Source organism: Lithobates pipiens, unplaced genomic scaffold (genome assembly GCF_037356315.1).
Source record: "Lithobates pipiens isolate NorthernLeopardFrog02 unplaced genomic scaffold, aLitPip1_a1.2 Scaffold_10, whole genome shotgun sequence".
Lineage (NCBI taxonomy): Eukaryota > Metazoa > Chordata > Amphibia > Anura > Ranidae > Lithobates > Lithobates pipiens.
Genome location: NW_027507686.1, coordinates 25,361,818 through 25,375,870, shown reverse-complemented (window position 1 = coordinate 25,375,870; position 14,053 = coordinate 25,361,818). Strand labels below are relative to the sequence as shown.

Below are 14,053 nucleotides of genomic sequence, written 5' to 3'. Positions count from 1 at the left end.
TTGGGAGCTTTACAATCATGTGACAGCCAATCACAGCGATCACATGACCCGAAAGCCCACCTCCCGGTCTTTACAACCCTTAAAGAGCCGGGAGGTGGTTGGTGGAAAGGGGTTAAAATGGACCTGAACTCAAAAATGTAAGAATTGTTGTTATACAGAACATCTAGAAATGTTAATGGGGTTGTAAAGTCAGAAGTTTTTTTTTTATCTTAATGTATTCTATGCATCAAGATAAAAAGTTGTGTGCAGCAGCCTCTCCAGCAGCTCCATGTCTGAATGGCTACAGGGAGCTGTGACTCGGCTCGGGTGCCCCTCAGCAAGCTGCTTGCTTTGGGGGCACTTAACAGCAGGGAGGGCCCAGAAGCACAGAAGAGGGACCCGAGAAGAGGAGGATCCGGGCTGCTCTGTGAAAATCCACTGCACAGAGCAGGTAAGTATGCGTTTGTTATTCTTAAATAAAAGAAAACAAGACTTTACAATCACTTTAAATATGCCCAAGCAGTACCCTGGAAAAATCTACATTTTATTTTTGACTTCTTCTAAAAAAAAAAAAAAGCAGTGCACTTCCTGGTATGCGAGGATGCCGAGGCACTCCAGTTCTGTAGTATCATAGCTGTATACCGGCCATGTGAGATCTAAGGCACTGCTGCCTCAGACTTCTAGCGTCACCAGATTTGGAGTCGGATTTTGTGACGTCATTACTGTGCTGCTCAGTATTCTCCTTGCTTGAGGTTCAGGAAGCAAAGCCCTGCCTCTGCCTAGATGGCCGCCTCCAAACGGAGGCGCAGAACAAGTCATGGCAACTCAGTAATGGGGAAAGATCAGCTGCAGGATAACTACAGACAATGCTGCTGACTAGGTCCTTCGTATGCATTTTTGGGTAAAGCTTCAAGAGTTAATTTCTTCTTTAGCAGACACAGATGATATTTCAGCCCTCGTTCACACTGCCTCAACTTGTTATGCAACAAAGTCGCATGACAAGTCACGCCTCATTAATGGCAATGGAACCGTTCTTGTCGCTCTGACTTAGAAAATGTTTCCTGCACTACTTTGGGGCGACTTCATCACAACTTGCATGGACTTCTGGTAAAGAAATCGTATTCAAGCCGCAATAAAGTCGCGCAGGGATGTCAGCTGGGAAGCTGCACTGGTGTGAACCAGCACTCAAATAAATGTAAACCCAATCACTAAATACTCATATATGCTTCAGCATGTTAATGTCACTTTTAAGTTAGGTAGGGTTAAACACATGCATGTTTTTTTTTTGTTTATGCAGTTGAGACTTTTTTTCTGATCACTTGCAAGGAGTGTGGTCACAGAAACAGGAAGCAAAATGAAATACAATGCTCCAATAATTTCCCCATATTTTGGTTAAAGAAAACCAGTATACACCTGATATAACAGGGCAAAAGCTTGGCATAAGATGGGGACCATACCGTCTTCAGTCTATTCAATACTAGAAAGGGTTGTCAGAATTGCAAAAAACAAGCAGATAGGAACATTTTAACAAGCTAGAACCAAGGGTGGTGTAACCAAGAGAGGAGACGAAGAATAATTCAGCATATAAAACAACGTACTGTCATTTTGTGGGTAGAGCAGTTTCTTAAGTGACAACATCTCTTCATGCAATCCATTCAAAACAAAGCCGAGATATTCCTCCGCGTCTTCCTGGCGTCCCTGCAAGCAAAAAACACACAATTTGTCACAAACATTGTCATTCATGAGGTTTCTATGGTCTGATAGAAGGATCTAATCGATGGTCATCCATTACCTTCTCGGAGAGAGTAGACTTGGAAACGGTCAGCAAGCGGTAGATGTATGTGGGTTCAAAAGGTGCCCCCGGGCGTATGTCTCGCATGACTTTATCACCGGGGAACTGCTAACAAGAGAAGAGATATAACTGAATTGAATACAGAGATAAGATTGGCAGCCATTTTCATAGAAAAGGTTTGGGACTGTACAGGACAACCCTTCAATGACAGGAAGGGAATTAAAACTTAAGGAAAATGTGTCAGACACTTAAGAGTTGTAAAGCCAGAAGGTGTTTTTTTTATCTTAATGAATTCTATGCATTAAGATGAAAAACCTGTGTGCAGCAGCCGCCCCAGCATCTCCTAATACTTACCTGATCCTCATCTATATCCAGTGATGGCTACGAGTGTCCGTGACACTCCTCCTGATTGGGTGAGACACAGCAGCGGCGCCATTGGCTCCTGAGGCCGTCAAAGTCAGTCAATCAGGGGAGAGAGGGCTCCGTGTCTAAATGGATACACAGAGCTTTGACTTGGGTGCCCCATAGAGAGCTGCTGGCTGAGCGGGCACATGATAGGAGGGAGGGGCCCATGAGCAGCAAAGAGGGACCTGAAAAGTGGAGGATCCGGGCTGCTCTGTGAAAAACCAACTGCACAGAGGAGGCAAGAAGAACAGTTTTTTTTTTTGTTTTTAACAAGCCTTTACGATCACAAAAATTTTGAAAAGAAAGTTTCTGCTTGTAGCTCTAAAACGCTGAACGAGCCAAATCCCGTTCATTTCAATGGCCCCTGTTGACAACTGAGCGTTCTGTCGCCTGAAGCTCAAAAAAGTACATGGAGCTTTTTAGCAGATTACAAGCATTTTTGGCTCCATTGATTTCAATAGAAATGCCTGACTTGAGCGTTTTCTGTTTAAATAGCACCCCTAATTTCCTCTCCCTCTCCTTCCCCTAGTGCTTTCTATTTGCTAGACAAAAATGCCTGAAGCAGTAAAATGATTGTAATATGCTTCTAAAATGCTTTAAAAAGGCTTATATAAATAAAAATAATAAAACAAACACGCCCAAAGATCAATACACTCGGGTATGAATAGAGCTTTAGTGACAGTTCATTTTACTGCAGTGCATGAGGCCCAATAACAGAGGAGGTGTCATGTTAATTATGACATAGTAACGTACCTTGCTTAGCCTTAGGAAGAACTGGCATGTTCGTGAATTCATTCATCAGTCTCACACTGAAAAACAAAGGATTTGTATTAGACAAAAACATGCTCCTGCCCCTCCAGCTTTTCCCCATTCCTGTGAAACAGAAGTCATGTATGTGCAACAAGGAAAGAACACATTTCACCGTGAAGTGCTTTACTACAGACCGGTGACATCACCGGGAACACAGCCTATCCCAAATCACTAGAAAGAGGTGACATCACTGACCATGCGCAGCCTATCCATTCACTAGAGAGTGGTGGCATCACCGGGAACGTAGCCTATCCATTCACTTGATATTATGATCTGACAATGTCACAGGTCAAGGTCTCACTCAGCTGGAGGAGTCAGACCAACGTTGAAAGTGTGGCTCCCTGAGGCCCCATACACAAGATCAGATTTTCGTCTTCAGATTTACCAAAACCATGTAGTAGAAGGGCCTGCCTGATCGCATACAAATTGAAACTCCTAAGGTTTGACCTCATATTATATGGTTTTGGTAAATCTGAAGACAAACATCAGCCGAAAATCTGATAGTGTGTATGGGGCTTGAGAGCAGAATTCCTTGTCTGGTGCCTGCAGCCTAGGGGTGGTAAGTTTCCCCTGGTGCTGTGGCCCTTATTCATTAAGACTGTTTTTGACATCCTCCACTAAAATCAAGACCATGGGCTTTAACGTTCACTTGGCATGCTGTATACTTACAAGCTGTCAATCATTGGTGTTGATGTACACGGCCTTTCGAGTTTGGTGTACATTGGAATGCACTTCATAAGATGATACATTGGGGGACAAGCCACCAGAGCCTGCAGTGTCTAAGGAAGGGGTGTTAAGGAATAAAAAACAAACACATGCACAGTAACAACCACATCCAACATTCACAGAATCATTCGACCATCTACACTCAGATTGGGTGTGATGCAAGCGAATGCCAGGTTGGTATTTCATAAGGATACAGCATTAATATAACACCAGTTGCCTTTGTTGACGAGTCCTCTGGGCTGTAACGATACCGGTTTGTGGACAAGCTTCACATTCTCCAACACCTCTGCAAATAAACCAAAATGTCAACACTAAGGAATTAAACACAATTAGGGAATTAGGGATCATTGTACACCTATATGAGCTTATACATCCTATTCCAAAATCACGTCATCAATATGACTTGTCCCCAGCCCCCAATGGCCATCAATATGGTGTTGCCCTCTTTGTTGCTATAAACATCCTTTACTCTTCTGGGAAGACTTTTCACAGATTTTGGGGGGGGGGGGGGGTGCCTCTGGAAATTTGCGAGGTCAGATTTTGATGGTGGATAAGACCCCCTGGCTCACAATAGGTGTTCCACTTCATCTCAAAAAGGTGTTCAGTGTGGTTGAGGTCAGGACTCTGCAGGACACTCAAGTTCTTCCACACCAGACTGGTCACACCATGCCTTTACAGAGCTGGCTTTGTACACAGGGGCGCAGTCATGGAGGAACAGAAAAGGGTCCTCACCAACTGTTACCAGGTTGGGAAAAGCACAATTGATTACAATGGGTTTGTATTATGTGGTATTATTCATTGGACATACCTGAACGCAAGCGTATGGAAGGAGATCCACACATTTTGGCCGTATAGCGTATAACCAAAGAAAACCATTTCACTATTTTGTAGATGCGGGAGTGTTAAACTAACAGCCAACCATTCCTGTCTGCAGGATAAATCAGCAGATAGGAGCTCTGCTGACATCACTTTGGTAGTCTGTCTTTTGTAAATAAATGGCCAGATTATGGTCCTCCAGGCTTTAGAGTAGAATATGCCCAATCGCTGGGTGTCAGCGGGAGGGATAGTGCCCCCCGCCCCATCGCTGGGTGTCAGCGGGAAAGATAGTGCCCCCCCGCCCCATCGCTGGGTGTCAGCGGGAGGGATAGTGCCCCCCCGCCCCATCGCTGGGTGTCAGCGGGAGGGATAGTGCCCCCCCGCCCCATCGCTGGGTGTCAGCGGGAGGGATAGTGCCCCCCCGCCCCATCGCTGGGTGTCAGCGGGAGGGATAGTGCCCCCCCGCCCCATCGCTGGGTGTCAGCGGGAGGGATAGTGCCCCCCGCCCCATCGCTGGGTGTCAGCGGGAGGGATAGTGCCCGCCCGCCCCATCGCTGGGTGTCAGCGGGAGGGATAGTGCCCGCCCGCCCCATCGCTGGGTGTCAGCGGGAGGGATAGTGCCCCCCCGCCCCATCGCTGGGTGTCAGCGGGAGGGATAGTGCCCCCCCGCCCCATCGCTGGGTGTCAGCGGGAGGGATAGTGCCCCCCCGCCCCATCGCTGGGTGTCAGCGGGAGGGATAGTGCCCCCCCGCCCCATCGCTGGGTGTCAGCGGGAGGGATAGTGCCCCCCCGCCCCATCGCTGGGTGTCAGCGGGAGGGATAGTGCCCCCCCGCCCCATCGCTGGGTGTCAGCGGGAGGGATAGTGCCCCCCGCCCCATCGCTGGGTGTCAGCGGGAGGGATAGTGCCCCCCGCCCCATCGCTGGGTGTCAGCGGGAGGAAGGTGGTGTCAGCGGGAGGGATAGTGCCCCCCGCCCCATCGCTGGGTGTCAGCGGGAGGGATAGTGCCCCCCGCCCCATCGCTGGGTGTCAGCGGGAGGGATAGTGCCCCCCGCCCCATCGCTGGGTGTCAGCGGGAGGGATAGTGCCCCCCGCCCCATCGCTGGGTGTCAGCGGGAGGGATAGTGCCCCCCGCCCCATCGCTGGGTGTCAGCGGGAGGGATAGTGCCCCCCGCCCCATCGCTGGGTGTCAGCGGGAGGGATAGTGCCCCCGCCCCATCGCTGGGTGTCAGCGGGAGGGATAGTGCCCCCCGCCCCATCGCTGGGTGTCAGCGGGAGGGATAGTGCCCCCCGCCCCATCGCTGGGTGTCAGCGGGAGGGATAGTGCCCCCCGCCCCATCGCTGGGTGTCAGCGGGAGGGATAGTGCCCCCCGCCCCATCGCTGGGTGTCAGCGGGAGGGATAGTGCCCCCCGCCCCATCGCTGGGTGTCAGCGGGAGGGATAGTGCCCCCCGCCCCATCGCTGGGTGTCAGCGGGAGGGATAGTGCCCCCCGCCCCATCGCTGGGTGTCAGCGGGAGGGATAGTGCCCCCCGCCCCATCGCTGGGTGTCAGCGGGAGGGATAGTGCCCCCCGCCCCATCGCTGGGTGTCAGCGGGAGGGATAGTGCCCCCCGCCCCATCGCTGGGTGTCAGCGGGAGGGATAGTGCCCCCCGCCCCATCGCTGGGTGTCAGCGGGAGGGATAGTGCCCCCCGCCCCATCGCTGGGTGTCAGCGGGAGGGATAGTGCCCCCCGCCCCATCGCTGGGTGTCAGCGGGAGGGATAGTGCCCCCCCGCCCCATCGCTGGGTGTCAGCGGGAGGGGATAGTGCCCCCCCGCCCCATCGCTGGGTGTCAGCGGGAGGGATAGTGCCCCCGCCCCATCGCTGGGTGTCAGCGGGAGGGATAGTGCCCCCCCGCCCCATCGCTGGGTGTCAGCGGGAGGGATAGTGCCCCCCCGCCCCATCGCTGGGTGTCAGCGGGAGGATAGTGCCCCCCCGCCCCATCGCTGGGTGTCAGCGGGAGGGATAGTGCCCCCCCATCGCTGGGTGTCAGCGGGAGGGATAGTGCCCCCCCATCGCTGGGTGTCAGCGGGAGGGATAGTGCCCCCCCACCCCCATCGCTGGGTGTCAGCGGGAGGGATAGTGCCCCCCCACCCCCATCGCTGGGTGTCAGCGGGAGGGATAGTGCCCCCCCACCCCCATCGCTGGGTGTCAGCGGGAGGGATAGTGCCCCCCCACCCCCATCGCTGGGTGTCAGCGGGAGGGATAGTGCCCCCCCACCCCCATCGCTGGGTGTCAGCGGGAGGGATAGTGCCCCCCCACCCCCATCGCTGGGTGTCAGCGGGAGGGATAGTGCCCCCCCACCCCATCGCTGGGTGTCAGCGGGAGAATTAGTGGCCTCCCCACCCCCATCGCTGGGTGTCAGCGGGAGGGATAGTGCCCCCCCACCCCCATCGCTGGGTGTCAGCGGGAGGGATAGTGCCCCCCCACCCCCATCGCTGGGTGTCAGCGGGAGAATTAGTGGCCCCCCACCCCCATCGCTGGGTGTCAGCGGGAGGGATAGTGCCCCCCCACCCCCATCGCTGGGTGTCAGCGGGAGGGGATAGTGCCCCCCACCCCCATCGCTGGGTGTCAGCGGGAGGGATAGTGCCCCCCCACCCCCATCGCTGGGTGTCAGCGGGAGGGATAGTGCCCCCCCACCCCCATCGCTGGGTGTCAGCGGGAGGGGATAGTGCCCCCCCACCCCCATCGCTGGGTGTCAGCGGGAGGGATAGTGCCCCCCCACCCCCATCGCTGGGTGTCAGCGGGAGGGATAGTGCCCCCCCACCCCCATCGCTGGGTGTCAGCGGGAGGGATAGTGCCCCCCACCCCCATCGCTGGGTGTCAGCGGGAGGGATAGTGCCCCCCCACCCCCATCGCTGGGTGTCAGCGGGAGGGATAGTGCCCCCCCACCCCCATCGCTGGGTGTCAGCGGGAGGGATAGTGCCCCCCACCCCCATCGCTGGGTGTCAGCGGGAGGGATAGTGCCCCCCCCACCCCCATCGCTGGGTGTCAGCGGGAGGGATAGTGCCCCGCCCCATCGCTGGGTGTCAGCGGGAGGGATAGTGCCCCGCCCCATCGCTGGGTGTCAGCGGGAGGGATAGTGCCCCGCCCCATCGCTGGGTGTCAGCGGGAGGGATAGTGCCCCGCCCCATCGCTGGGTGTCAGCGGGAGGGATAGTGCCCCGCCCCATCGCTGGGTGTCAGCGGGAGGGATAGTGCCCCGCCCCATCGCTGGGTGTCAGCGGGAGGGATAGTGCCCCGCCCCATCGCTGGGTGTCAGCGGGAGGGATAGTGCCCCGCCCCATCGCTGGGTGTCAGAGGGAGGGATAGTGGATCTATTGGTTTTGTTTTTTTAAACAAGCATGTCATACTTACCTCCACTGTGCAGCTCATTTTGCAGAATGGCCCCGAACATCCTCTTCTGGGGTCCCCCGGCGGCTCTCGCCGCATCAGATAAGCCCCTAGGAGAAGCGCTCTCCTGAGGGGGTTACCTTGCGGCGCGCTCTCAAATCCAGCATTTATGTCCATAGACACGAATGTCGGACTCTGCCCATCCGCCGCGGCATTGGATTCGATTGACAGCAGCGGGAGCAAATGACTGTGCTGCTATATATCCATTCAAAACCGCGACCCAGTGAAGAGAGGGACAGCGCAACCCAGACAAAATGAAGGGGCTCAAGTAAGTACAATGGGGGGGGGGGGGGGGTGACTGCCAGGTGTTTTTTCACCTCAATGAATAGGATAAATTAAGGTGAAAAAACACGAGGGATTACAACCCCTTTAACGGTGCGCATAACTAGTGTAATATGTGCTGCTTTTACTAATAAATGAGGTAAAAAAAAAAAGCCACATCGCTGGTCTCTGTACAGAAACCTGTGTTAATAGTAAACACAGAGTTCAGTACTGTGATTCGCTAACGTGATCAGCAGGTCTCGGTCATAAATTATTGGCTGGGACCTGCTGACCCACTTGTGCTGTACCGAATGACAGGCACAGATCGGGTGGGCGCACCCTATACCCACAAATGCTGGAGCACGAACACAGCGGAGCCGCCTTGCCGCAGGACATATACATGGGGCGGTCCACAAGTGGTTAGGGAAGCTTCCCTTAAATTATCAGAGGTACATAATGATTCTAGCTGTCTGACCATCACAAATATTGAGAGGACAGAGAAATACATAAATTGCAGCAAGAGGCCTTATAGCAGTACACCTAGGGACCGTTTAACAAGTGTGCCACTCTTGCTCCCCAGTAGTGCAGCTGTCAGGCATTCAGGAGGGATGTTCAATTGAACTACAGCTCCACAACGCCGAGCGTTCAGCTTGTGCTTCCAGTGCACCCCATTTACTTGCATGGCTAGCGTTTGCCTGGCAAACACACCATTCTGTAACATTTTTACAATGACGCAAGTAAAATCATTGCAGCATGCACCGAGCACCATCTAGTGGTCAAATACAAAATTGCTGCCAAATATGCAGACGACTTAAAAGAATTGCACACATACAAAAAAAAAAATAATAATAAATAAAATCAATCACGTATATGAAATCGTTGCTTGGGTTTTTCTTTTACATAAATGATTTTCATTTGCTTACAACGTTCCTGAATCCGATAGCAAATTTGACTACTTCAGTAAGAGTCAATTTTCTTTGCACAGCCTCCCTTGCACGCCATAGTGCTCTCCTCTTCTGGGAGTGTCCAATTACTGTCTGTGCTGTCCCAGCTCCTTTGCCCCTCCTTTCACCTCCCTATATAAATTTAACATAGCTGCCAGGGGTGGAGCAAAGAGGAATAGTGCAACAGGTGACCTGTGTGTGACAGCTCTGAGTCTGCCTATAGCATTTTCAAGATGGAACCACCCATCAACAGTCTCAGAGCTTTAGGATGTCTACACAAGAGAGGCCTTTACATGTACATGTCTAAAACATGTTAATGACACATATAATCTTAGGGAAATATCGTTGCTTGAAATCAATGGTCTGGTGCAGGAGCATCTTCTCCCAAGGTTTGGGATCCTTCACTTTCCCACTTTTACAGTGACAAGGACACAGCATTACTCGCACAGGAAATGTTTGTACTCGACTTACCTGCAATACCATATCCTATAGTATAGGACACAGAGTTGGTGTTAATAGACCTGGGGTTATAGGCCTGTACCTTCAGGTGACTGAACACTAGCAAAGCTTGAAAGACACGCCCCCCAGCAACCCCCCTTTACACCAAGCAAATAAAATGGTCATTCTCTTTATCCAGAATCGTGCAGTTCTAGTATAAATATAATAATGCACTCACATGTAGTATAGGAAGAGTCAGCATGTCATCCATGGAGGACTTATCACTGGCAGAGATAGGCAGGCAGGCAGCTGGTGTTATGTAGCGTTTGTCTGAGAAGCTGCTGGGTGGCTGTGGAGGGAAGCACTGCGGCTTGGGGAAGCCCTTCCCTAAGGTTTGATAAAAGGGTGAAGCGCCAAAACCCATAATCACGCTCCCTACGGAGTGACATCAACAGCAATCTGAGGACACTCGGAAGGCACCGCAAACACCAGGCTGTTTGCGTTCAAGCTCCCACAGAGCTTCCCTGAACATTCACCCAGCAGCGTCCTAGCCGAACTCTGCATAACACCAGCCTCTCGCCTGCCGATCTCTGCCAGTGATAAGTGCTCTGTAAACGACATGCCGACTCTTCCTCTACTACATATGAGTGCATTATTATATTTATACTATTTTCTAGTTTGCACAGTTTACACTCCGATGGAGGCACCCCCTGCTCTTTTCTGTCTTAATGTCTACTAGGTTGACTCAGGACCCTGTTCAGAGGAGCTGCCTCTTTCCTTCTGAGTGACTATAGAGACTTTTCTTCGCTCATCCTAGTGTCTCTCTGGGTGGCTACAGCAGCATCATTGTGTTTCCCTTTTCAATATTAGTGCAGACAACACAGGATTTAGAAAGGAGCATGTCCTGTACTCCAATACATGAAAATCACAGGCAAGTCAAAATTCTAATTCTACAGTACAAGACAAAGGCTTGCTATTTATAGACCCTGGATAGTCCCTAAGCACTGAATAAAATGGATGGGCAGTAGCATAACTGTGCCAACAGGCCCAACTTCAGAGTGCCGCTACAAGAATCTTGCAGCCAAAATAATGCACCCGCGGAGGATTGGGCATCCACCTGTTAGAACTTTGAAAAAGTATGAAGACTCAGAGTGGGGTAGGGTTATATAGAGGACACCCAGGGAGCAAACAAGCATATACCCCAGGGTTTGTGAATGCAAAAAGGCTGTGTCCTGTACTGTAGGATTATGATTAGTACACTAATGCAGTCATCATATTCAAGTACTGGTAAGCTGCAACATTAACATTTTTGTTCTCAGGTTTAGTTTTCCTTTAAGACTATGCACAGTAAGACATGATGCCAACCTGTGAAAAACAGATTCTGGAGTTACATCTAGTCAAGTACACCAACACTCACCTGTCCCCCTGTCCATTCCTCATATTTCCTCTCTTCTAGAGTTTCAGGGGTGTTTGTTCTCCCTTGTGCACACTGTGGTTTCAAATGCCACCTCTACACATTAACCCCTCCACGCCAACCTAATATGCGGCCCCACTAGACTCTGCTTTTTTACATGGGGCGCATATTTGCATATCTCCGTTTGTACTGGGATTGTGCCACAAGATCGGGACCCGAAACTCCCAATATCAGGTCATCTGATGGCTAATCAGAGGCCATCACAGCAATCACAGTGATTAGTCACTGAAGACTGCCCCCCGTGTTTTCTTTCTCTGTGAATGGAGGAGATGAATTTGGGGTTATTTACTAAAAGAAAATCCACTTTGCATTGCAAGTGCACTTGGAAGTAAAGTTGCTGTAGATCCGAGGGGGACATGCAAGGAAAATAAACAGCATTTTAGCTTGCACATGATTGTATGATAAAATCAGCAGAGCTTCCACTCATTTCAGATCTACCCCTTAGATTTAGACCGACTGCACTTGCAGTGCAAAGTGGATTTACCTTTCGTAAATAACAAAAAATAAAATAAATAAAAAACCTAGATCAAGGTTTGATGGAGATCAGTGCCAGGGTTAGGTGTCTGGGTCATGGTCAAAGATCAGGGTGAGTTTTTTTTTTTTTTGCAAAACACAAAAGAAGGGTAATCCCTGCTGTAACCACACTTCCGTGTAGTCCCTAGAATTGGTGTAACCCTGCATTCACACGTCAGCGTTTTGACGCGATTCTGCCCAGATTTGAAAGCACCGCTGTGTGAATGACAAATCGCGGGACTCGCATTTGAGAGCCATCTAAAATCGTGTTGTGGGTCTGTTGCGATTGTCAAGTGATAAATTGCAGAAAGAATGTCACCCAAAAGTAGCTCCTGAACTTTTTTTGGGGCGACATGCTTCCCGTGATTTATCGAGCAACAATCACGGCAGACCCGCACCATGATTTTAGGTGTCATTTAAATGAAGATAGTCTCCAAGGTGAGTCCCGCGATTTGTCACACATCAGTGCTTTCAAATCACGGGCAGAACCGCAGAAAATATGCCCACGATTCAAAACACTGAGGTGTGAATGGAGCTTAGGAGTGGCAACCTCAACCTGGACTCCAGCCAGGCCACGTCATCAATGCATTTCGATCCAGCTCTCGACTAAGCTGCGAGGGCCGGAGCGAAACATGTTGGCGTGTGACCTGGCTGGAGACCAGGCTGAGGTTGCCACTCTTACACTGATTTTAGGGCTTACGCAGGTGTGTGGTTACAGAGATTCCCCCTCTTTTGTTTAGGTCGTTTTAGGTAAAAAATAAAAAAAAAGTAAAATGTGCACCATTGTTTTTGGGCTGTACTACGGGTACATACAGTACACATAATGTGGTATCACTGCAATCATCAGGAGAATTTCATTTGGGTTGTTCTTGGGTGGAAGGTTATGGTAGTAGCAAGAAATATACAGCTACATTTTTAACCACTTCGGCCTCGGAAGATTTTACCCCCTTCCTGACCAGAGCACTTTTTGCGATTCAGCACTGCGTCACTTTAACTGACAATTGCGCGGTCGTGCGACATTGCACCCAAACAAAACTGGTGTCCTTTTTTTTTCCCAAAAATAGAGCTTTCTTTTGATCACTTCTGCGATTTTTATATTTTGCGCTATAAACAAAAAACGCGTCAATTTTGGATTTTCTTTTCAATTTTTTTGCTATAACATATCCCCCAAATATATAAAAAAAATCCTCCTCAGTTTAGGCCAATATGTATTATTCTACATATTTTTGGGAGGGGGGGGGGAAAAAAAAAATTTCAATAAGCATATATTGGTTTGCGCAAAAGTTATAGCGTCTACAAAATAGGGGATAGTTTTATGGCATTTTTATTATACTTTTTTTAATTATTAATAGTAATGGCAGTGAGCTGCGATATTTATCATGACTGCTACATTATGGCCAACACTATTTTGGGGCCACTGTCATTTATACAGGGATCAGTGCTATAAAAATGCACCGATTACTGTGTAAATGACACTGGCAGGGAAGGAGTTGACCACTAGGGGGGCGATCAAAGCGTTAAGTGTGTCCTAGGGAGTGATTCTAAATGGGGGGGGGGGGGGGGCGCCTACAACACACATGACAGCGATCACTGCTCCCGATGACAGGGAGTGGTGATCTCTGTCACGTCACAAGGCAGAACGGGGGAAATGCCTTGTTTACATAGGCACTTCCCCGTTCTGAGGCTCCGTGACAGGATCCCCGGGTGACCAGCGGACATTAAGGCTGCGGGTCCCACGGGCACGCTGTACACGGCACGCGCACCTGCTAACCCCGGCAATTAAAGGGGACGGAAAAAAAAAAAAGACACAAGTCCAACCTGTGTGTGATTATATGTCAGTATTACATTGTAAATCCCTTTTACCATTTACCACCAAATGAAAGCCCAATCTGTCCTGGAAAAACAAAAAAACAAACACGTGGTATAATCCACCTGGATGCACAAAGTATTTGCGATGATCTGTACGGTTTTACTAACACACACGTCAAAGTTGCAAAATTGTACTTTGGCATTTAGATTTGCTTTACCCTTACGCGCGAAGGGGTTAATGGTATAGGGGCCAGCGGCTAGCAAGTGGCGGATGTAAAGAATCTGCTGAGGAACTGACAGCAAGGCTGGCAAGTATCAGTGGAAGGAGGAGCCTAAAGAAAAATGAACACCAAAACAAGGAAGGCCCCCCCCCCCCCAGCTTCCTTCCGCCCCAAAACAAGCGCACACATTATACCTGCAATCTTTATGGCTAGCGAGTCCTCTGACACTGGAACAGGGCCCTCCTTCTCCTCAACCTGTTTCTCAGCAGCCTGAGGGGTTGTGGCGGGAGGGGAATACTTAGTCTCAACGTAGGCCACCTGCGGAGACGTGGAGGGCTTAGAATTATGAAAAAGACTAGCCCAAGACTTCGCTGGTGGGTTTGCAGAGGAGGAGGGCGCTGAAGCCTGGCTGACAGGCTGAGGGAGCGACGTGTC

General features: G+C 50.7%; 1 protein-coding gene across 1 annotated transcript in view; it reads right to left on the bottom strand.

The window, feature by feature from the left end:
* Nucleotides 1-14,053, bottom strand: part of USP10 (ubiquitin specific peptidase 10) — a gene marked incomplete at its 5' end in the record, with an annotated part of 52,552 nt that extends 38,499 nt beyond the window's left edge. Inside the window, 7 exon segments of the mRNA XM_077453019.1 lie at nucleotides 1,578-1,677; nucleotides 1,772-1,876; nucleotides 2,549-2,550; nucleotides 2,930-2,985; nucleotides 3,656-3,765; nucleotides 3,907-3,998; nucleotides 13,813-14,053. Of these exon segments, the coding sequence (XP_077309145.1) occupies nucleotides 1,578-1,677; nucleotides 1,772-1,876; nucleotides 2,549-2,550; nucleotides 2,930-2,985; nucleotides 3,656-3,765; nucleotides 3,907-3,998; nucleotides 13,813-14,053 (706 nt within the window).